The 24,139-nt window shown below is 42.0% G+C and overlaps 1 protein-coding gene across 10 annotated transcripts in view; it reads right to left on the reverse strand.

Annotated features, from left to right (window-relative positions):
- Positions 1 to 24,139, reverse strand: part of ERICH3 (glutamate rich 3) — a gene marked incomplete at its 5' end in the record, with an annotated part of 66,476 nt that overhangs the window by 15,631 nt on the left and 26,706 nt on the right. For all 10 annotated transcript variants that reach the window (XM_083448365.1, XM_083448361.1, XM_083448359.1 and 7 more), the window contains 3 exons: positions 9,762 to 10,001; positions 14,716 to 15,005; positions 18,040 to 18,226. In XM_083448365.1, the coding sequence (XP_083304491.1) occupies positions 9,762 to 10,001; positions 14,716 to 15,005; positions 18,040 to 18,226 (717 nt within the window). The remainder of the gene's footprint in view (positions 1 to 9,761; positions 10,002 to 14,715; positions 15,006 to 18,039; positions 18,227 to 24,139) is intronic.

Consider the following 24,139-nt stretch of genomic DNA (forward strand, 5'->3'; position numbering starts at 1 on the left):
GGGGTAGCATGTTTTTTTTTAATGTCACCATAGCCTTCAAAAGAAAAGGGAAAAGCTTCAACATGCTACACAGAGACAGCTGCTTTAAAAGGCACCCATGCCTGTCTTATTTTGTGTGGACCAGTTGTAGGTTAACACAAATCGCTCCCTCAGAAAATTGCAGCAAATTAAAAACCAGACTGGAAAGTGATAAGATTTAATTATCTATGGCAGCTTGTCATTGGTCAAAACACAGACATAGGGAACCTTATCACATCTTGTGCTTTAAGCTTGTCATTGGTGCCAGCTAATAGTATCAAATGTATGAAAGGAGACCTTGAGTGCCATCTATTGGATTGGAAAGATAAGCAGAAACACTTTTAATAATTTAATAATAAATATACCTTCAGCTTCAGTGTCTCTTTGAATGTTCTTTAGAAATGGTGAAAGGAGAAGAAAGACTGACTCATACTTCCACTCCCTTCTCCCAAGGGAGGTTCTCATCTGAAGGGACAATGTATACAACGCACACACAGAGAAGATGCATAATTCTACCTATCCATCTGGAAAATGCATACCATACCTGGAAGGATCTATCTCTTTTCCTCCCTGAACACAAGAATATGGATGTGGTTAAACAGAGCGCTTGAGTGATTCACGCTTCTTCTGCTGCCATTTGCCTCTGAGACATGTGCAAAAGCCACCTTAAAGCAGCATTAGATTTCAGCCTCGAAGTGTGTAAAAGGCCATGAGACATTTCAGCAACCCAGGTCATTAAAAATATTATCAGGTTTTTTGAAAACATAGCCTGATACAGAAATAGCTGTTTGCCTCAGCAAAAACAGCCTGCACTGCTTTCCAGCTAATGAGTCATCCTGATTTATTCACAGGATTATGGCCTACGAGGATTTGAAAACCATACGTTCAGTCTTCTCTGACCCGTTCTCTGCCTGCGCTCAACAAAAATATTGCATGGAAAAATAAGGATTACCGTTTCTCATTTATCTAGAGACACTATTAAAATCTTCCACATTTGGAGAAATTTCGCCTTCATTTGGACCTGCACCAGCTGCTGAAATTCAAAGCTGTCAAGAAAGTGCACAGATTGGAGCGGACCATCATTTTATTATTATTTATGAAGGACAGGCTCCTATCGTCATTTCAATTTTATTTTTATTTTTTAGTAAAAACAGAGTCAAGGAAATATGTGCATTGCAGTCCCTCAAAATCCCCTGTAACTATGTGCTGAAAACCCTAAGGGTGGAATTCAACTGATGAGTTCTGTAAGTGGAAGCCCACCTAAGGACTTCCACTTGTGCAACAGGGCATTTCCACCTCCTCTCCTTGCATGCCCTGCCCCCTTCCCCTACCATTAGTTCAAGGGGCAGGGGCAGGAGAAACCCCAGAACAGCATGCAGAGGAGATTGTTCCATTTGGCAAGCTACAATGCTGGTCTGGACAGAACAACATAGTGAGACACTGAATTCTTCCCTATGAGTGGTATCCAGTGTACCACTACGTGAATCTTCAGTCAGTGCAAGGATTTCTGCTTGAGCAATGGAATCTTCTCTCCTTCTCCCCACAACACTTCCCCCAAATCTGTTCCCCCAACCCAATGCAGCAGGTTTGGGGGCTGGGGTATTAGGGGAGGAGAGGGAGGCAAGCCCCACTGTGCAAGCAGAAATCCATGCACTGACAGGATGTGCTAGTTTAATACCACTCTAGATGGACCTAGCAAATGTTAATTTCAAAGAATGGCTCCAAGGTAGCATCATTGTAAGGGAAACTGAGAAAAGAAAAGGAAGATAGACCCAGCTGTCTAGTGCTGCTTTGAGTATCCTGCCAGAATCTGTCTGAAGATGAGGGGACTAGGAGAGGCATCATTGATGGGCCTTGCTGGGCATCAAACGCCCAAGGATGCTGGGTTCTGATGCCAGCCCAGAAGGTGTCCCCATTTCCCTCCTTTCATTAGTTTATGGTATTTAAGGGAAACGTAGGGGAAAGCAACATTCTAACAAATGCACATAATCTTTTATTCTGGTCACCATCATGTCATGACTAAGGCCAAGGCCTCTTTCAGCCATCTTGAGGTTTCGGGGAAAATAGCTACATCTCAATGTTCAAAGCTTTCACTCTGCTTTTTGATTGCATGCCATGTATAACCTTCATAATGAAAAGAGAATATTGGAGCTCACTCATACTTCCTTCAAAAAGAGAGCACACAGGAGAAAGCTATTGTTCCTGACCTAGCCAAGTCTTCTTCTAGGGCGAGTCTTGGAGTAACTTTGTTACATCCTAGCACAGAAGGAATCTCACAGTAGCTCTGGAACAGTTTTGTACAGTTAACTTCAGTTGTTTACAGAATCAACTAAGTTCGTTTTCAAAACTGTGATTCTCCACAATTGCAAAGCGTGCCAATGGCAAGGACAGTGAGAGGTGAAATAACTTTCAGCCATCTTGAGGTGTCAATAAAACAGCTACTTTCATGTATTTCAGGGCCCTGCTATACTGTATCTGAGCTTCCTTTGATTGGCTGGAACTTACAAACAATAAAGTCTGGATATTGGGCCACAGTGGAAAGAAGGGAGAAATGGGCTTCTAGTAAATGTTTTCAGAAGGTGTCTTCAATTTCCATTTTTCCTGGCGACTGAAGCAAGGATGGAAATCTGTTTAGGAATGAATGTCCGAAGCACAGCCTCCAGCACGGAACAACACACTAGAGACAGAAACTTATTTTGTTTCTTGCTGAAAACTGCTCCAGGAAGTAAGAGAATCCAATTCTCACCAACAGCAGTTGGGCGACATTACACAAATCAAGCCAACAGATATATTAAAACTTCTAAAGTAATGGCTTTAGACTGTGTCAATAAAAATGACCCGAATGGGTGCTTTATTGTCATTCTGTAAGGAGCACTGTTACACCAACAGAAAGAATTACTTGACCTATTTTCTCATTTTTTCATGTGCAGAGTACTATGTTTACAATTGGGATACAGGGTTGTTAAATGAGATTAATCTATTAGCACATCAGAACCGAGAGCAGGGCTTCATAGAGGTAGTCTTCAGTTGTATGAACTAGAACACTGATGGGACATTTACTCTTTTTGCTACTCATGAACATCTGCAGAGGCCTGCCATATCATTGTCACAATCTCAGTGATTCCTGCTAAACTGGCCACAAACCACCGGTTTCTGGTAGTTCAAAGGATTGCAAGAAGGATAACAAATATGCAACATGTGACTCAGAGACAAAATACATGATCAGCACCCTAACATGAAGTAAGCATTCCTAGACCATACCACTTCAGAATGCACATGGGGGGGGGGGAGGAATGTTTACTGGCCCCCAAACAGGAGGAGGGGGATCACTATACTTGCAAAATGAATGTTGGGGAGAAAGCAAAGTCTAAAGGCCAACCCAGACAAATGCGAATGGATTGATGACAATGAATGTGTCTAGTTTTAAATGTTAAATTACATCCTCAGGGGGCATCCCTCCAGATCAAGACCACGCAAATGGGAAAGGGAGATTTGACTTCCTGCCCATACCACAGTTCTGATTAAAACCCCTGTATTCACACTGCTATTTATCCTCCAGAGTCAATCTTGCAATGGCACTGCTTATGATTTCTTCTCACCTCATCGTCACCAGTCATTGAGGCTTTGTGATTGTGGGTTTACCCACAGAAGGGAATTCCAGCAAGTGGAGGAAGGAAGAAAATGCCCTAATACTGTATGGATTTGGCTTGCATACGTACTTGAGGGTGACACAAGTGCAGCTCCCAATCTCCAGCTCCCATCTCAGAACCTACAGCGACTTCCCCACCAGATAATATTTCAAGAATCAGCTCCTTCAGTCCCCAGGGGCATTTCTAATTAATTATTTGCTGTTAATTGTTCACATAACACCAACACTGTAAAGTGGACTGCTATTGTTTGCATTTGGCAAGCGACAAACTGACAACCAAAAAACCACACTAAGCTTTCGTCCACGGCACAACATTGGGTCTGCCGTATCCAATTTTACTCTGACAGTCTCTTTTGAATGATAAGCAGTCTCCTCTGAAACTGCAGACAATCCTATATGGCTTCGCTGTAGTTACTGAACTACTTCTGGATGGGAAAACAAAGAAAGCTATGGCTGGTGCCCATGATGATGAAAACTGTAATCACTGAAGTGATAGCGAGTGCTAACCCAATATGGTTGGTCATCTCATTTCTACAGCCTCTAGCTACAAAACATACACATTTCCTAACCAGTCTTGCATGCTATTAATAAAACACTTCAATAAACACTGTCACGCCTATCCAATTAGCATGATCATTCCACTTAAGTTATATCTCGTTGGGATTTCTGCTCTGAATGGATCAATTACTATCACACAAAATGGGTCAGGATTTTTTGTTAAATGCTACTTATCTGAAATTTGTTCATCTGTAAAACTCAGAGTGCATTATTTAACTCCCTGCTGGGAGTGAGTATAGGGGCCAAGATCTACTCTGCTTCCAGTTAAATCCACAATTAAAACAAAACTATTTTTAAAAACTGCTTAATGAATGGCATGCTGAATTAATGTTAAATAGCAGCAGCAGCAGAGCACGCATGAGCAGCCAAGCATATTTTTGTACAAAGCATACGGTTGAGGAAACAATAGTCAAAAGAAATTTACTACTGGCTTCATCAGTTACTTATCCAGAAGTGCAGCTTGTTATGTGTCTTAATATAATTAATTGAGTGCATGTAGCGGATTAATAATGAAAACCCCAAGTCAGCCCCATGAACACTTGTGCTACAGGCACTGTAGCAGTGACAGGTGTCACAAACAAAGCCTTCCTTCATGCACACCACTTCGGACCACTATAACTATAGGCCGATTTAATCCTATGTTCATTTCCTTATACGTATATCAATGTTCAAACCTATTCTTTCTTTCTATACCTTGTAGACCCTTCATAATTAAAAGAGAATATTGGAGCTCACTCACATTTCCTTCAAAAAAAAAGTGAACGCAGGAGAAAAATATCATTCCTGACTTAGCTAAGTCTTCTCCTAGAGGGAGTATGGGAGTAGCTACGTTCCATCCTATAGCACAGAAGGAATTGCAAAGTAGCTTTGGATCAGGTTTGCACAGTAAATGTGAGTTGCTTACAGAATCAAGCAAATCAGTATTCGAAACCATAGCCTTCCAACAACTAGAAAGTGTGCCACAGCAAATGCACTGATGGTGAGGGCAAAATCACTCAGAATACAAATGCAAATGAAATGCATCAAAAACACACGAAGATGTTATGGTTTAAAAGAAACCATTCACATGAGCCAAGGATGAGATAACAACATAAATATGGTTTCCATAGTTTGCTTTACTCATAACCATGAGTACAAATCCTGTATCCAGCTAGAAATTTAGTACACCACCTTCCTTGTCCTCAACTCTAAAAAGTAGTCCATGCATTTTACTGAGTTTCACATCAATGGAGATTCAAGGGGGTGACATTTGGCCTTCCAGGAAGGATGTGGCTGGCTGATATAAGAAACAGAAGGCTGGACTAAACCGACCTTTGGTGTGACCATACATATCTGAAGTTGTGCCACATATCTGATGTTGTTCCAAGGGAACTTCAACCTCTACTGTAAGAAGCAGTTCAAACTAACTGTGATGTCAAACAACCAAGGCAAATCTAGAATCAGTTTCTACTTACGGTTATTTACCTCCAGAGTGAAATGAAAAAGAAAATCAATAAATACATACCTTTCTTTATTTTATTATTATAGCCTCAGCACTGTTTTCCAGCTGCAAGCACATTTACAGGAGTGGCTCTTCTTCTAATCCCAATACTTCAAACTGAAAGTTATCAGTCAACATTATTTAACTTTAGGTAAACTGTGAGGAGCCTACATCAGTCCTGGCTACCTGGGTCTCCTCCATACAGAAGCAAGTGGAAAAACATGTAGCAGCTTCATGCATTGGGGGAACTTGCATGCAGCATAATCCAGAGTTTACCTGCTCAAAAGAACTCAATGGGACTTCCTTCCAAATATGTGTTGTAAGATTAAAGTCTTACTTTTTAACATATGCCTGCTTCTAATGGCCAAAGCACCCTGGTCCTAAACAAGAAAGAAACAATAATATCCCTTTTTATGTTAAACCTCTCCATTTTGAAGTTGAATTCCAACGATTCACACTCCGATGCAAGGAAACGTTTCCAAATAGTTGTGTTTACTGTGCAGCTACATTATTAATGTAAGGCTATATAAAGGAGATTCTTCTTCATCTCCTAATGACTTGGGTGGACCATTTGTGCAAATGAGGAAGCATTTTTGCAATATTCATTGGGTGGAACAAAAATACATAAATGAATTCCAAACAAGAGTATTTAATCAGAAGCAAGTGAATTATGCATCCGAAAATGAAAGAGCAGGAAGAAAGCTGTTTGGATAGGACCCTGCCACAAAGCAAGACTTTCTACCCAGCACCAAACACAATCTACACCAGGGATGGGGGAACCTGTAGTCTTCAGATATTATCAGCAACCCTGACCATTGGCCGTGCTAGCTGGGGCTCATGGAAGTTGTAGTGCAACAACTCTGAAAGGCCACAGATTCCCAATCTCTGATGTACATCACCCACGATGAGATGTGCCCTAAGCAGAGGGCAGATGCCCTGATAGATGCCTGCATAAAAGAAAGCTATCCATGACCCAAGCATGACCCAAGCCATTTTCAAGAGGAAGAGCACCCTCAGAGTTATTAGCAATTTCAGCAAAAGGAAAATTCATTCCCCAAATAAGATGATTCGTAAAGACTTAAATCATACCAGTTATCAGATCAGTCCAGCTATTAACAAAGGCTGCCACAATATATATTTTTAGGCAATGCAACTACACCCCACCCAGTACCATGTGACCACAAGCCTGAGAAGCAACACCAGCTCTTAAAAAAAGAAAGAGCATGTAATTATTTCTTAAATGATTAGCAAAGCTGCAAGCTGATTATCCTTCATGGTCACTGGCTGCTTAGAGAAATCAAAGTCTCTTTGATCAGAACAAAGATTCGTCCATGCAGACCAACTGCAAACCTGGTTTGACACCCCGAGTTTGCCGTCGACTTTTGTGCTTCCTATAGAAACACTGGATCTTTCTCGCAGCAGTGTCCATTTCCCAGTCAGCTGCTTTACCTTTTCCTATTTCACACAGAAAATACAAATACAAAAGCTACATTAACGTTTGGCTTGGGAAAAGAGCTCTCCGATAAAGCCTGTCAAAATGGAAGGCATTTCAATGGAGAGATTTCAGGGGAGCAGTAAACACAGAATGCCTGGTCCACTTTGACAAGCAACTGTTGTGTAAGTTATGGCAGTATCAAAAAGAAACAGCAGGATAAGAAACAAACAGGAAGAAATCAGGTCTGCACCGACGGAAAGCCAAAACGCTTGCAATTTCCATTGTTTTGCAAGCATGCCTAGCTTTTGGACCCGTTTCGCTGTTTGTATTAATGAATGGGAAATGAGATACATGCTTCCCATTAGATTATTTATGAAGGTGTGCGGCTCAGAATACATAAAGGAAATAATTATCTCCATCAGTTATGCTGACTGGGGAGGCAGAGGTTACCAAAAATGTTATTTATGCTACTGAAAACTAATTCCGCAGCATTTTAATTTCCTTGTGGTAACAATTATCTAGGGTTCATCATTCTGAGTGTTTGTCCCCTGCACAGAACTCAGAAGGCACAGGACTGCATATTTATCAGTTGTGGGCATGTCATTCTTGGATCAAAATGGAGTCACGCTGCAACCGCTGACCAGAATTTGGCTTGTGGAAAGCCCTGCTTACTATGGAGTCCAGAGGGATGGCAGGAGAGAGCCCTTAGAATTGTTGCTATGGGTTCTCACTTTCATATACAGTGGTACATTTTTTGGTGCCTGGTACTTTACAATGCAAAAGTGACATCTACAGGCTGCCATGCAAGATGTTTCTTTTCATATGATGAAAACTATACACAGTTTCATACATTATGCCAGTTCATACATTACAGATTAATTGGCTCTTTCTCTTTTAGCTCTTTTTTTTTTAATGGAAAAAGTGAGCCAGGAACTCACAGAATACCATGAATGTGCTCATGTCAAAAATACACAAGTGATTCATTGCAACATGTGAATTGGAACACAGGAACACAGAAGGAGCATTGACAAACATTGACAAAGTATCCCCAAGTAGCCTCGTCTACAGGTGTCTGGGTATTTACAATGTTTGAAAAGGATCTTGCAGGGGGAAGTTTGTGCAGGGTTCTACACTGCAGGACAGGGTGATATGATATCACATCAGTGGTGGGAGAACACTACATGCGAGGCCTGCTCCTGATACGAATCTGCCTTATACCATACCCTCCATTTCTCTGATGAAAAAAGGGACGACCCATTCCACAATGATAATCTTCCTATTTATACCCAACACATCTACCTGGGTTGCCCCAGCCACTCTGGGTGGCTTCCAACATATATAAAAACATAATAAAACATTAAACATTGAAAATAACTTCCCTATATTGTCTTCAGATGGCTTGGAGGTCGGATAACTCCATACCCTCCAACATTTCTCCAATGAAAATAGGGATGCCCTAGGGAAAAGCAGGACATTCCAGGATCAAATCAGGAACTGGAACAGCTTCTCTAAATCAGGGATGTCCCTGGAAAATAGGGACACTTGGAAAGGTCTGTTATACTGAGCCAGACCATAGGTCCATCTAGTGCAATACTGCCTACACAGTGGCTCTCCAGGGTTTCATACAGGGGACATTCCCATTATCAAGTTGAATCTGGGAGCTTTTGCATTGAAGGAGATGTTCCACCACTCAACAACAGCCCCTTCCCTAAGGTCCTGGTCTCGCAGTAGTGCACAGAAGTGTCTGAGCAGGCCCATAATCTATGGATCACAATAATCAAACATTGTCTGAAATTAGCAGTACATGAGATGTATTTCCTGTGTAAGTGGGAGGTCTTAAGGATGAGAGGGGAAGGCAAGGTAAAAAAAGGAAACATGTACTCCCAGGGGCAGCCTACCCACGAGGCAAGGTGAAGAGACCGCTTCAGGAGGCAGGGTCCAGGGTCAACCCAGGGCAACAGAACCCAATGTTGATCTTACTCCACTGCATTGTCCCTGGCCTCCTTCACCCCTGGCAGGGAGGGGGAGGAGTCGTCCTGGGGTCCAGCTCAGGTGCCAACATGTCTTGGGCCAGCCCTGTGTGCTCCTCCCCTCTCCCCCCACCCCCACCAGCTATATTTGGGAGCTTGAGAAGGCCAGAGGTCTATTCCACTCTACACCACGTTGGACATCCACAATTCAAGGTGAGCATGGGCACACTTTAAATAAAAATTATAACGCCGCGCTTCTCAACGGGCATCATAAATTCCTGTCCAAGTTAATGGGTTCTGGAGTGAGACTGAAACCTTTCCAGAGGAACAAAGGAAGTGGTCTGAAAGAGAGAGCTTAATTTCTGTCTTCACACACACTGGAGAAGAAAGACCCAAATTTCCTCTTCTAGCTGCCGCCTATCTGGCCATTCTCATATAGTACCTGAGAGATAAAAGAGGTTTAAAGAAGCAGCTTGGGAGACTTTGCTTATTTTGTGCTGACTGGCACATTCTATATCAATTTAGCAATCGTAATTCAAATGGGTACTTAAATGTGAACCACAAAATAGATAACCCATTACAGGGCATATGTAACAAGTTAAACATGCATCAGGCCATTCATTCTATGCCACTCTAAGGAAAACAACTAACCTTGTTTTCTCTCCTCCTCCAAGTCACTCCCGGTGTATCCATCACTTTCATCTCGTTCACTGTCAGAGGCCCGCGAAGCTTTCAGTGATGACTTTTTATTCTCCTTTTCATGGTCTAAATTATCTTTTTCATCATCTGAGGGTGACTTTGACATTCTTTTCATTTGATCACCAGCCTGTCCTTCTTCATTAACTTTCCCATCTGATTTCTCTTCATCTGCTTCAAAATCTTCATCGTATGCTGAAATATAAGGACAAGCATACCGTGAGATAGAAAATGGACCACAAACTACTTGAATATCTCATTAACCCCAAATAGGTTAAGCCCATTAGTCTTTGTTCTCCTTTGCATTTGACCCTTTTCTGCCTATATATATATATATATACACACACACACACACAAACAATAAAGTTAACATGCTGAGCCATGGATTTAAACTGTACAATGATACAGTAATGTTAAAAACTTTTTCTTGCTACTCCATACGCAAGAGAGGCAGGGCAAATTGTGGCATAATCTCCACACTAAGTACATTGGAATTATTTCAGTGGAGGAGAGGATGATTAGGACTTGTAGTTGTTATACATTCTAAATCCTCACAGACTTTGCAAGGTGTGTGGGAACCAACAGGAATCTTATTTTCTGTTCACTATGCACCACCTCTCACATTGTGGTTTTTAAGTATACAAGCAAAAAATATGAAACACACAAACGCATATACTTGGAGACACATACTTCATAAATATATGCCTTTAAGAAAGCCAGGACTGCCCACAGTAAACCTGCCTAACTATATATTTTGTGGAAAACTTGTTTGCTACCTTGCAGTGTGTCAAATGGCCTGAAATCAGCCCCACAAAATCAAATGCATTCTATTATTTCTCTTTGTGGGTCTCATTCAGACATAATCACTTTGAAGCAAATAATTACACTGGCAAACAGTCCTGAAATATGTTTTTGGGAAATGTGTGTTTGCGAAGAATACATGTAATTCCATCCCAAAATATCTGATAGGTGCTCAGATGTAAACAGAGGCACCATGGGAGCAGTAGAACCCTCTCTTGCTTATTGCAAAAGACTCCATCCCTGATCTGAACAAACCATGTAACACCCACCCATCTCTTCACTGATGTAGGTATCACTCTAGGATAATTGCAAGGAGTGGTGATGTTAAACAAATGAAGTAGCTATCAGTGGTCTTAGCTGAGTTGGAAGTCTGGGCTGGCAAGAAGAATTCTTAACATAATTGGGGGTGCTTTTTTTTACAAGGAAAAAGGTGCATACTGTTAAGTGTGACTACATGGCATCACGGAAGGAAAGGATTGCATCCAAAGGCAAAAATGGCAGCTGAAAAGCTAACTCTGGTTCTCAATGCATTTTGGAGAAAATCTCCATCAATTAATATTGTGTAACAGTTACTGTTGCTGCGGCACACCTAAGACAACATTTTGTGTCTTTTGTATCTTTTTTTTTTTATCTCTGTAATTGATTCCCCACCCCCTTTTTGGTGTTGGATCCAAAGGTGTCCTTTTGTGAATGGAAAGATTCTTCCTATGAGTGGAAGAGCAGCTTCAGATCCAGTCCTTTTCCCTGCACCCAACCCAAGATACCTCAACCCAGTCTGGCATTCATGCTGTAATAAATGCAAACCATTGTTCCAGTTTGACAAACAATGCACAGGTTATGCAATTTACCTGTAGTGCTCTAGTTCCTACCCATAGCTGAGGGTACTACACTATGCCAAGGAAGAGGTCCACCTCAGCATTGGAGATCATCATCAGTGAATGGATTAATTGTATGCTGATACACTGAGATGCATGTGGACCTTTCACAAATAAAGTATTTTGGCAGCATCCCTTTGTTTCACTACCACCGTGCAGAGAAGCAACAAACTGTTATCACGTAAAAGAAGCTGTCATGTTAACCAGATATATTCCCTGGGGACCACATTTTTTCACCTCTTTCCTTTCCCTATCAACTTTCCTCCATGTTCAAATGACAGAATGCCAGGAAGAACAAGAAATATAGGGGGGAGCATCTCATGCGGAACCAATTAGGCAAATAAACAATAACCTGTAGAGTGGGGCTTAAGGAGTAAGTAAATTTAATTGCATCGATTGAGGGTACCAGCTGCATCTGGGACAGCCAGAGTCTCCTCCACAGGTAATTGTCTGAAAGGTAACTACCTCCTGAAGGGGGAAGAGGGGAGATGAAACAAAACTGCACAGCTGGTAACTAATGAGAAACTTGCAATAAACTCACAAAGGAAGTTTCAAGAGTTGGGAGTGAGAATATATTTATGGCGGGAAAATAGATAGAGCATGCAAAGGACTCACATGTGGAAACAAACAAAAGTCAGGGGTGGGGCTTCAATTCCTGTACAGAGGGGCAACTTTGCTAACAGTTTGCTAGGACCTGCCAGGACAGCCCAGCTCTGCTCTGCTCAAATGCATGATTTTAGTCCTATTAGCAGAAGTAGAGGACTCTGCCCGACTCCTGCTAATAGGACTAAATGCATGCATTTGAGGTGAATCCATTAGCTGAACTCTAAATCTGAAAATAATGAATTAATTCCAAATTTTTCATTTAGAGATGATAAATGTGTGTGATTGTGTGCAGAACTGAAGTCATCCCTTACTACTTGCTGCATTCTCCTTGGAGCAGAAACCGTCAGCCATTTTTGCTCCCAAAGAGGTCAAAACACAATGTACCTAGTTACATCTGCTTCATGGCAAGGGGAGAAAACCTGTGGCCATCCAAATGTTGTCGCACTATAGCTCCCATCACCCTCAACCACTAGCCATGCTAGCTGGGGCTCATGGGAGTTGCAATTCAACAGCTTCTGGAGAACCAACATTTCTCACCCACGCTTCACAGACTACAAGTTTTGCCATATCATGTGTACAGTGGTACCTCGGTTTTCGAACGTAATCCATTCTGGAAGACTGTTTGAATTCTGAAACATTCGAAAACTGAGGCGCAAAGGGCAGTCTGCCAATTTAATTGAGTAAATTGAGAAACACTCAGTGGAAGCCATTCAGCTTCCAAGGCGCGTTCAAAAATGGAAGCATTTAGTTCCAGGTTTTTGGCGTTCAAAAACCAAAACGTTCGACTTCTGAGACATTTGAAAACCGAGATACCACTGTACCAGGAAATGTCATCATGCCTCTTTAGCAGTTTTTTAGGCATCGTTTCAAAGTGTATTTGTTGATTTACTTACTTTGACTTTGTTGTTTTTTGTGCTATATAAAGAATGAAGGATAAATTGGTGATATGCTTAATTATTTTTAAGCAGCATTGTAAGCCACTATATTTGAAAAAGTTAGAACAGGCTTCCTCAACCCTGGCCCTCCAGATGTTTTAGGACTACAATTCTCGTCCCCCCTGACCACTGGTCCTGCTAGCTAGGGATCATGGGAGTTGTAGGCCAAAAACATCTGGAAGGCTGAGGCTGAGGAAGCCTGACTTTAGAACTATCTTAAATAAACAAACAGCTCTGCAAAATGGTTATAGCTAAACAAAAAGGGGTTAAATGGTCACTAATGGCATTGTATCAATAATAGTAACTCCTGTGTCTGGTCATGCGTCCTATCATGTGTCAACGTCTTTGTGGGTGTGATTATGAGTGTTTGTGCAATTATGTTTATGAACACAGGATAACTAGGGGGCAATTTTCATAGGAACTTAAGGAGCTATTTTATATGGGGTTAGACCATTGGTCCTTCTAGCCCTGTAGTCCTCAACTTTTCCAGACCCAGGGCACACCTTCAACACAATTATTAACTGGGAGGGGCACTTCTTAATCCCCCCTCCCATATATTTCTATTGTGGTAGCACTGCTGTTGTGATCCACAATAGACCATGGGGTTCAGGTGGTGCTGTGGTCTAAACCAGTGAGCCTTTTGGGCTTGCCGATTGTAAGGTCGGCAGTTCAAATTCGTGCGATGGGGTGAGTGCATAGGATTGCACTTTTAACCATTAACTGCCATTAACTGCCAACCTAGCAGTTCGAAAGCATAGCAGCATGAGTAGATAAATAGGTACCACTGCAGAAGGTAAACAGCGTTTCCATGCGCCAGAAGTGGTTTAGTCATGCTGGCCACATGACCTGGAAAAGCTGTCTATGGATAAACACCAGCTCCCTTGGTCTGAAAAGCAGAAATGAGTGCCACACCCCATAGCCAAATTTGACTGGAATTAACCATCCAGAGGGTCCTTTACATTTTAGAATGTTGTATTATTTTATTGTTGTTAGCAGCCCTGAGCCCGGCTTCGGCAGGGGAGGGTGGGATATAAATAAAAATTTATTATTATTATTATTATTATTATTATTACCTTTTAAGGTAAAGGTAAAGGTACCCCTGCCCGTATGGGCCAGTCTTGCCAGACTCTAGGGTTGTGCGCTCATCTCACTCTAAAGGCCAAGAGCCAGCGCTGTCCGAAGACACTTCCGGGTCACGTGGCCAGCGTGACAAGCTGCATCTGGCGAGCCAGCGCAGCACACGGAACGCCGTTTACCTTCCCGCCAGTAAGCGGTCCCTATTTATCTACTTGCACCCGAGGGTGCTTTCGAACTGCTAGGTTGGCAGGCACTGGGACCGAATGACGGGAGCGCACCCCGCCGCGGGGATTCGAACCGCCGACCATGCGATCAGCAAGTCCTAGGCACTGAGGTTTTACCCACAGCGCCACCCGCGTCCCATTATTACCTTTTCCCTTACCATAAATCAGTGACCCAGTATTGAGTCCTGACACACCAGTTGAAAACCAATGATCTAGCCCATGTTTGCTTAATTATAATTGGCAGATGCTCTCCAGGGTCTCAAGCAGAGAGCAGTCTCCTCTGTCATCTACCACCTGAGATTCCTTAACTGAAGATGCCAGAGACTGGCGCTAGAACTTCCTGCCCACAGGGCATATACTGTGCAACAATTTCTCCCTGTTCATACTGTACCATCAATTGCTGCAATTCTTGGGCTCTTTTCATGATCACCAAGGGCTCTTTCTATCGCTCTTTTTCTTGCCTCCACTTGCATTTCTTGAGCATCTCCCACAAATTCTTTCTGTTGTTTGGGAGCTGGAGTAAACCTTAAATATTTGCCTTCCTCTCCACTGCTGCTACTTCCTGGTAGCTTATTGCTATATTCTTCCTTCGCAGAATCTTCTTTCTTTTCTTCATCGGCAACAGGGATCTTTTTCTTGGGAGGCAAAGGCTTTTTGTCCAGACCCATTGCGATAATACACCTGGCAAAGGCAGAGTGGGAGATTGTGAAAGTAGACCATGGATAATGGAAAGGACACAAACCATGGGCTCCCCTGTGGCTTAAGAGCCTTGAAGAAACAACATCAGATTTACAGCTGCATCTTAGGTTCCTGTGCTTATATTAAAAAATGAGAAGAAGTGGGTTATATCCAATATTAATCAAGCTCAAAGGAGACACATCTACTGAAATTAATAGGCGTGCCCGACTTAGGCCCATTAATTTCAGTGGGTCTACTCTGAGTAGGACTATCTGTGGATTCATAAGGAATGGTTGCAAAATGGCAATGCCATCAAACCTAGCTTGTTATGGATGGGGAAAAATAGCATGGTTAACAGGTTGCCTAGAAGCACATTTTTTCCGGCAATGACCACTGCAAATTGTATTAGAGAAATACGAGGCAGGCATATTGATCTGGGAAAAGAAGAAGAGCCTCTCTTAAGAGGAGTAGCCACAATTCTGTTGGCAGAGAATGAGAAAGGATGCAAACACATGTTTTTCATCCCACAGCGAATCATACTTTGTAAAGATTTCTATAAAAAGGAGAATTATTTGTCTGGTTTATTCCACGGTGCACCACTTACCATATATACTCGACTATAAGCCAACTTTTTCAGCACATTTTTTATGCTGAAAAAGCCCCCTCGGCTTATACTCCTTTCAAGCTGCTCCTTCCTCCTCCTCCGCTTTTGCCGCTGGCGGCGGCAGCGGAGGAGGAACGAGCAGTCTGAAAGCAGCCCTTTTGGACTGTTTGTTCTTCCTTCACCACTGCCACCACCAGCCTCTGGTGTGGTGAATCGGCTTATACTCGAGTCAATAGGTTTTCCCAGTTTTTTGTGGTAAAATTCGGTGCCTCAGCTTATATTCAGGTCGGCTTATACTCGAGTATATACGGTTCAAAATTATGTTTTCAAAGACTTGTAGAGAGTCAGTATTCCTACAAACTATGATTGTTTGGGTGTGATTTGTTCTCCTGCGCTATCCTCTCCATATATTTTTTTCTTTTGCTCTATCAGGAGCCCCTGCGGGGACTTAGCAATCACAAGACAGGAAGACAAACCCTATTATGGCTTATGACTTAGGAACACATCATCAAAAGAATTGGGGGGGGGGAGGAAATGGACATTCATCACAATGCAATTGGGGGAGGGAAGGACTAGTGCTGTCTACTCTCTTCATAAATGATCTGGAATCTGAGGTAAGCAGTGAAGTCATCAAGGTTGTAGAAGATATTGTAGACGATAAAAACCTAAGCAGACTGCTAAAAGCTCTAAAACGGTATTTTCAAACTGGGTGCATGGGCTACAAAATGTCAAATGAGGTTCATAGCCATAATCATTAAAATGGTTAAAAGTGCAATCCTATGCATATCTACTAAGAAGAAAGCCCCGTTGAATTCAATGGGGCTTATTCCCAGGTATGGGTCTATACTAGGATTGCATACTTAAGACTTACATGTTGGTATGTCAGAAGTAAACATTCTTCCCTTATAAAATATATTGTTTGAAGCATTTTGCTATTTTCCCAAGTTTTTTGGAGCAAATTGGCACAGAAACACACGCATGTAGCTAGTTTGGACCTTTACTGAAAAATACAACCACCTCTAATTTGCATGCTTTCCACTCCTCCGAACAGCCTTATCACACCAGTGATAGCATAACATTTACATACATTATGCAAATCTTACTCTGAAGAAGGGGAAAGTGTTTCTGGATAGTGGAATATGCTTATCTGAAAAGTAATTTGGCTCTATGGGAGTTCCCATTTCTTTCTTTTTCTTCTGCTTTTCGTTGTTATTTATAAAATATCCTATAACAGGGAAAGATGAGACTAGAAAATTTGCATGCATTCTCTTGCCTGGTACTACTTTGCAAATCAAAAGAAATGTTGTAGAAAGGAATGCTTCCAAGGAGAAATTGCTGCGTTGCCACTGATTTCAGCGAAAGACAAAAATGAGGGTCCTGGTGTGCCCATATTAATTTAATTGCAACATCAGAATAAACCAGGAAGTACATTGGAGACGCCATCCTTTAAAAGATGGCTGTGATCTATAATGTAATTTTTGAGCATTAGTTTTATCTTAAACGTTATTTCCTAAACAGACCTTGAATATTTAGGGAAAGATACAGCAATACCTGCAAGCACTTAGTGACTACATTACTGGGACGCAGAGTTGAACAGGATTAGAAGACTATCTTGTTCGGTCTACTGCTACAAAGCAGGACTGTTACCTTGAAAGCGCCCCTCAAATCAACCCCTACCAAGCAAAGCCACAAAATGAGAGGAAAGCCATGCTAAAATGGTGTCAGGTGGTGAAACAGTTTCAAACAAATCAAGCAATCAAATGAAGCCATGCAGTGCCTTCATACTCGCGTCAATGGTTTATTGGTGTCTCGTTCTTAAGGTTTTTCATTTTGTTTTTTGAATTTCCAGAATCTGAAAGTGCACCCTTGTTTAAAAGGTTTATTCTCTACTCTCCTTCAACTCATACGTGCATATGCACCTCCTGTGCCTTCTCAGTCTCTGTTATGCATTTGATGCCGCACGCTGCCACATACTCGAGTTCAATAAACAATAGAATAGTTGGTCTGTTTTTTATGGCTATAGATGACTATCCAGGGCTGCCTGTTTCAGCAAAACCAACCGAGAGTGGCATTACCCATAAATACTAACTAGTATATTGTGGCAGAAGCTTCCTTGGGTCAGCACTAACTTTGTCAGACACACCATGCCATTGGATGATGTGCGCTCAGGATCATGAAAGCTTCTGCCACAATTTAACTGAAAGTATTAAAATGGTGCTAATGGAGGGGTTTTTTGGCTACATGAGGCTTCTCTTTTGGAGCTTGGAATCAGCAGGATCCAAGATGGCAGCCAGTTCCTGAACCTATACCTGAACAGGTACAGGGCCCTATAAGAAGAGCCTGGCAGCAATTTCAAGAGCCGAGTTTCCTTCATGCCCATTTTATCCGCTACAGTCTCCAGGTCCCAACAGACAACCAACCCATTGTCCATACCTGTAGCAAGGAGCTGATCGTTCCACGTTGACAAGACCAAAGTATCCATGTTTGCCTCCCAGCCGAGTCCCCTTCCGGTGTTTATATTCACAGCAGGTACTTAAGCGGTCCACTTGCATTCCATTGAGGTAAAAAGTGAGACTGAAGGGGAAGCCATAATGCCGCTTGGAGACAAACTGAAAAGTTTCTGCAATTGAAAACAGCAGCAACAACACAAGACTGTTTTGAGCCTTTTCCACAGCATTTAAGGTGAGTTAAGAGCTGATTCAAGTGTACAGGGAAAGCATGGGGTACCTTATCGCTGGGAGGAGGTGGCACATATGAAAGATTTCCTGCATCAAGGGGAGTGTGTGTGTGTGTGTGTGTGTGTGTGTGTGTGTGTGTGTGTAAAGGTGTGCCTGAGAGAAAGGTGGGCTTCTCAGGTGAGCTTTTTGGCATTGGAGCGTTTTTTCTACATTCAACCCTAACCCTGCAGATAGAAATGGCACTGTCCAAGAATGCCTCATCTGGCTTTTTCTGCTTGTTTCAGCTGGATTTAAAACGTGACAAGTAAGAAGCCCAATCATCTACTGTATTGACCAAGACGTTCTGCCACAAAAGGCCTGCAGAGCAAATAGAAGTTCAGAGAAGTGAAACCTGTGACCCTCCAGGGGCTGCTGGACTCCCTGGCAACCTATTGTCAGCCACTGGTTCACCATTACTATGAGACAGCCTTTCTCAACCTTGGGTCCCCAGAAGTTGTTGGACTACCATCATCCCTAGCTAGCAAGACTAGCGGTCAGGAATCATGGGAATAGTAGTCCAAAAACAGCTAGTTACCCAGGCTTGAGAAATACTGCTGTAAGAATTATTATAAAACATTTGTGAGAGTAAGCCTATAGAGCCTGGGGCTTAGGTACCTGTTGAGGCTGTGTTTGCTGTATATTGAATTATCACTCTGATCCGAAACTCTCCCTTGGGTGCGACCACCTGCTGATGTAAAATGGGTGGTGACTGGTGAGAGATTCTTAATTTATGCCACAGTGTTTTGGAAACCTCTCCTTGAGGAGATTCACCTGGGCTTATGTTGTTATCATTTCGATGCCAAGGAAATACTTTTGTTTTCTTCCCCCACTATGTAAAATATGTTTATTTTCTTTCCTGATTCTCATTATAATGTTTCATCTCTTGTTCATTTTGTTATTTTAGTGATGGATTGTGATGTGTATGTGCATGAATTTTATTATACATCATCCTGGGAGCACTGCGTACTAAAAGTGGCAGGAGAGAAATTTAACAAAAGAAATAACTAAGTTTAGGAAGAGGAAGCCAAAGCTCTAATCAAACTATAAATGTAAGGCATCTAATGTTGCCCAGTGGAGAGAATCTTGGATTCACCAAAGGCAACTATCTTCTTGTCAGATAATACTAAACAAGTAACTTGCCTCATTTGTGTGAGAATGAAAGAAGTTGCAACTCCAAAAAACTAGAAAGAACTTGCCTGCAACACTGCCATGGGTTGGAGCTGCAACAAAATGTTGCAGTGCAACATTCTGCTGTTCAGGATGCCAGCCTCTCCATCCCATTCCTGTTACCCATTTTCCATCCTCCCGATCACCCACTCCCAGAAGCACTCTATAGCTATGTTCACATGCTCAGTCTTCATGAAACTGTTTTTGAGGGGACTTCCGGGGGCGGCGCGAAACCGTGATGGCGGACCTCTTCGAGTTCTGAAGAGGGGCACCGCAGAAAAGGGTTGCTCGCGACGGCGCAGCGACAACCCATCAAGAGAAACCACGGGCAGAGTGAGTCCGTGGCCGTGGGACCCGGCGGGCACCTGGAGCGACCCCGAAATCACGAAAGGAACCCCGTAAGGGGCTCCGGAGTGAAGGAGGGGGAGCGGTGCTGTGGGTTCATCGCTCTTTCTGCGGAGGCGAAGCCGCGCGGCTGTCACGGATGAGCGCTGATCCTTCTTCCAAGAAACATCGGGCTGAAACATCAAACCCGTGAGTAAGGACCTAAGATCCTACAAATTAATTCGGAAAATTTGGCTGAAAACGGGAGACGAGAAAGAGGAAGTCCGTCTTCCGGCACTGCTTGCAAGATCAAAGCAGATGATCTAAAGAGCGGAAAGCGCTGTGAGTAGAGAAGCTTTCAAGCTTTAAATTGGGACTTTCGTGCACATTGGAAACTTTCCTTTTAAGAATAAATACAGCATAAATTGGACCTGAAGTGGTCCCCCAAGGGGTAAGGGAAGACTCTAACTCCATATTCCCGGGTGGCCGGGCAAAGTTGTATAAACTGCGGAACTGTTGCAAACCTCCAGATACTTTTGTAACTGGAAAGTGTAATTTTGAGCTTATTTAGCTGAAGTGGATACATTTGCAGGCACCTTGCTGGAACTTTGTTACATGTTTAAAAGTGCTCTGCAGGACTCTTTTCTTAGTGCGTTGGAACTAATTCGCCTTTAAAGGTGCTTTCAAAGTTGGAACAAAGGGACTTTAAATGGCGGAAAGCTACCTTCTTCTCACTAAAATTTTGGTGGCACTCCCCCTAGAGGATATTGGCAATATAGAGGCCAGGGAAAAGTTTTCTGTTTATCCTCTCTCAATGGACTGTTTTTAAATTTGAGCTTGTCTTTCCCATGGGATTATAACATTTGACCTTGAACATTGACTGATGAGTGGCGCAGGAAAGACAAGAGCAGCCAAAGCTAAAGAAGCTAAGGAGAAAGAGAAAGCAAAAAAGCAGGCACAGCTTGTCCAAACAACTTTAACTCAGGGACGCAGATTATCAGTTCCAGCTGTGCTTGCGACACAAAAAGTAGAAACCGAAAAGCCTGAAAAATCAGAGGAGGGAGATATGGCAACAGGAGGAGCTGAGGGTGTACTGAAACAAGTTCTGGAACAATTGGCAGTGATAAATCAAAAAATTGATAATCAATCAATAAAAATTGATCAATCAACATCCTCAATCCAGAAGTTGACAGAGCAAGTTTCCCTACATAACCTAGCAATTGAAAAATTGCAAGGAGCATCAGAAGAGAATCGTAAACTGGCAGGGGAAGCCGCTCAAATTGCAATATCGGCTAAAAAAGAGGTTGAGGAAGTTAAAGCGGAAGTCAAACCTCTACACAAACAGATAGGTGACCAACAAACCTATCTCTCATTGGTGGAATTGAAAAATCGGGAGACTAACCTCAGGCTGAGGGCAGTCCCAGAAATTGAGCAAGAAGATTTGATTGGACTCTTGACAACAGAGTTTACAAAGTTCTGGGATCTAAAAGAAGAAAGTGACTTTAAAATTGTATCGGCTTTTCGGTTGGGAAGATTGGTAAGAAAAGATAGATCCAGAGACTGCTTAATAGCTTTGAGATCAAGGGAAGAGAGAGACAAAATACTAGGCCTACACTTTAAAAACTCAATTGTGATACAAGAGAAAAGGGTGGAAATTTACCGAGACATTCCCAAACAGTTATTGGATTTGAGAGCCACCTATTCAGAATTGGCTAAATTGTTGAGACTTAACATAATTCCTTACAGGTGGGAGTTCCCACAAGGACTATCATTTACTTACAAACAGAAGAAGGCTAAAATAAGATCACCAGAGGACCTGCAAAAGTTCCTGCACGACCACGGAGAAGATCTCCAAAAACAAGCAGCAGCTAATTGGCCTTTACCCAACCCAGGTGGACCAACGCCTGCACCTTCGGAACCAGAGGAGAAAGAAGACACACCGCTCTAGGTGTGACAGAATAGTTCAGGATGTCTCTGCGGCTACTTAGTTGGAATATTAATGGCGGAAATTCCCCGGAGAAAAGAAGGAGGTTATTTCATATATTGAAGAAAGAACAATTGGACATTATTTGCCTACAAGAAACTCATGTGACCAGGCTCCATAGAAAGGTTTTAGTTAATAAAAGACTAGGCCAAGAATTTATATCGTCGGACAAAGTAAAGAAGAGAGGAGTGGTGATTTATGCTAAAGAGAGCCTGACACCTAAATTTTTATTCAAGGATGAACAAGGTAGAATTTTGGCAATTGAAATTCAAGCTCAAGGAGAAAGAATATTGATATTAGGAATTTATGCTCCAAACGACGGGAAATCAGAATTTTTCAAGAAGCTGCATGAGACGCTGCTGGACTATCTGGATTATGCTAACATCATATTGATGGGAGACATGAATGGAGTGGTGTCTACACACATGGATAAGTCTTATAATCAGAATTTAACATCAGATGGCAGACTGCCTAAAACTTTTTTTGAACTGACTGACAATCTGGATTTGATTGACATATGGAGGACAAAGAACCCCCTAGGTAAAGAAGGAACTTTCTTCTCTGAGGCCCATCTGTCCTGGTCAAGGATCGACCAAATTTGGACCTCCAGGGGGCTGGCACCAAAGACTAAAAAGGTGGAAATCTGCCCAAAAACATGCTCCGACCACAACGCCTTGAAAATAGAATTTAGACTAACTCAATCCGGTTCCTTCAGATGGAGAATGAATGACACATTATTAAGAGATCAAGAGATTGTGAAAAAGGCCCAAAAAACACTAAAGGACTACTTTGAGATAAATTTGAATACTACAGTAGAAAAAAGAACGATCTGGGATGCAAGCAAAGCCGTTATGAGAGGGTTTCTGATACAGCAGAATACAATCAAGAAAAAATTCTGGAATGGAAAGAAAGATAAAATATTGGAGAAAATACACCAAGGAGAGAAAAAATTGAGAACTAAACCAAAGTCAAAGGAGGTGCTGAGAGAAATTAAATTCCATCAAGCAGAATATTCAAAATTGATTAATCAGGAGATTGAATGGAAAATAAAACAGATGAAGCAAAGATCCTTTGAATCAGCGAATAAATGTGGAAAGCTGCTAGCATGGCAGCTGAAAAAAAGACAAAAGTTAAACACGGTTACAAATCTAGAGATTGAAGGAAGGATGATTCAGAAACCAGAAGAAATCAGGAAGTGCTTCCACAGATATTTTAAAGAACTGTATGCACAGGGGCCTCAGAAAGAATCAGAGATAGATCAATTTTTAAAGACAAATGGATTATCAAAGATAACTCAAGATAAAAAATTAATCTTGAACTCTACAATAACTCCACAGGAAATTGAAGGTGCCATCCAGAATATGCAACTAGGCAAATCTCCAGGCCCGGATGGGCTTACCTCCAAATATTACAAGACTTTGAAGGACTATTTGATACAACCCTTGTTGGAGGTATGCAATCAGATCATGGAGGGGAAGAGGGCACCAGAAACGTGGAAAGAAGCCTTCATCACATTGATACCCAAGTCAGAATCTGAAAAGACTCAGCTCAAGAACTACCGTCCCATCTCACTCCTAAATGTGGATTACAAAATATTTGCAGACATTTTGGCAAGTAGACTTAAAAAAGTATTAAATGAAGTAATTCATAAGGACCAAGCAGGCTTTCTCCCTGGTAGACACTTATATGAAAATACCAGAAACATCATTGACATTTTGGAACTTTTGCAGACTAATAGGAACACAAGGGCGGTGTTAATCTTTATTGATGCGGAGAAAGCATTTGACAACATATCTTGGATGTTTATGAAGAAGAACTTGGAAGGGATGGGAGTGGGACGGGGGATTGAGAATGGATTACAAGCAATCTATTCAGAACAAAAGGCTAAATTAATAGTGAACAATGTGGTGACGGAGGAATTTAGAATCGAGAAAGGGACACGACAAGGGTGCCCCCTATCCCCTCTGTTATTTATTTCAGTCCTGGAGGTGCTATTGAACATGATCAGAGAGGACCGGTTGGTACAAGGGATAGAGGTCGGAGTGAAACAATATAAACTGAAAGCATTTGCAGATGACCTAGTTTTGACATTGCAGGAGCCAGAACCCAGTACAAAAAGAGTTCTTGAACTTATATCTGAATTTGGTCGGGTGGCGGGATTTAAGTTAAATAAACAAAAAACTAAGGTGTTGACCAAGAATTTGACAATTACAGAAACAGAGGGGTTTCAGAGAGAAACAGAATTGAATGTGGTAAAAAAAGTGAAATACCTAGGGATCTATTTGTCCTCCAAAAATTTGAATTTATTTAAGGACAATTATGAGAAATGTTGGTTGGAAGT

This window comes from Podarcis tiliguerta (genome assembly GCF_965153285.1).
Source record: "Podarcis tiliguerta genome assembly, chromosome: 6".
NCBI lineage: Eukaryota > Metazoa > Chordata > Lepidosauria > Squamata > Lacertidae > Podarcis > Podarcis tiliguerta.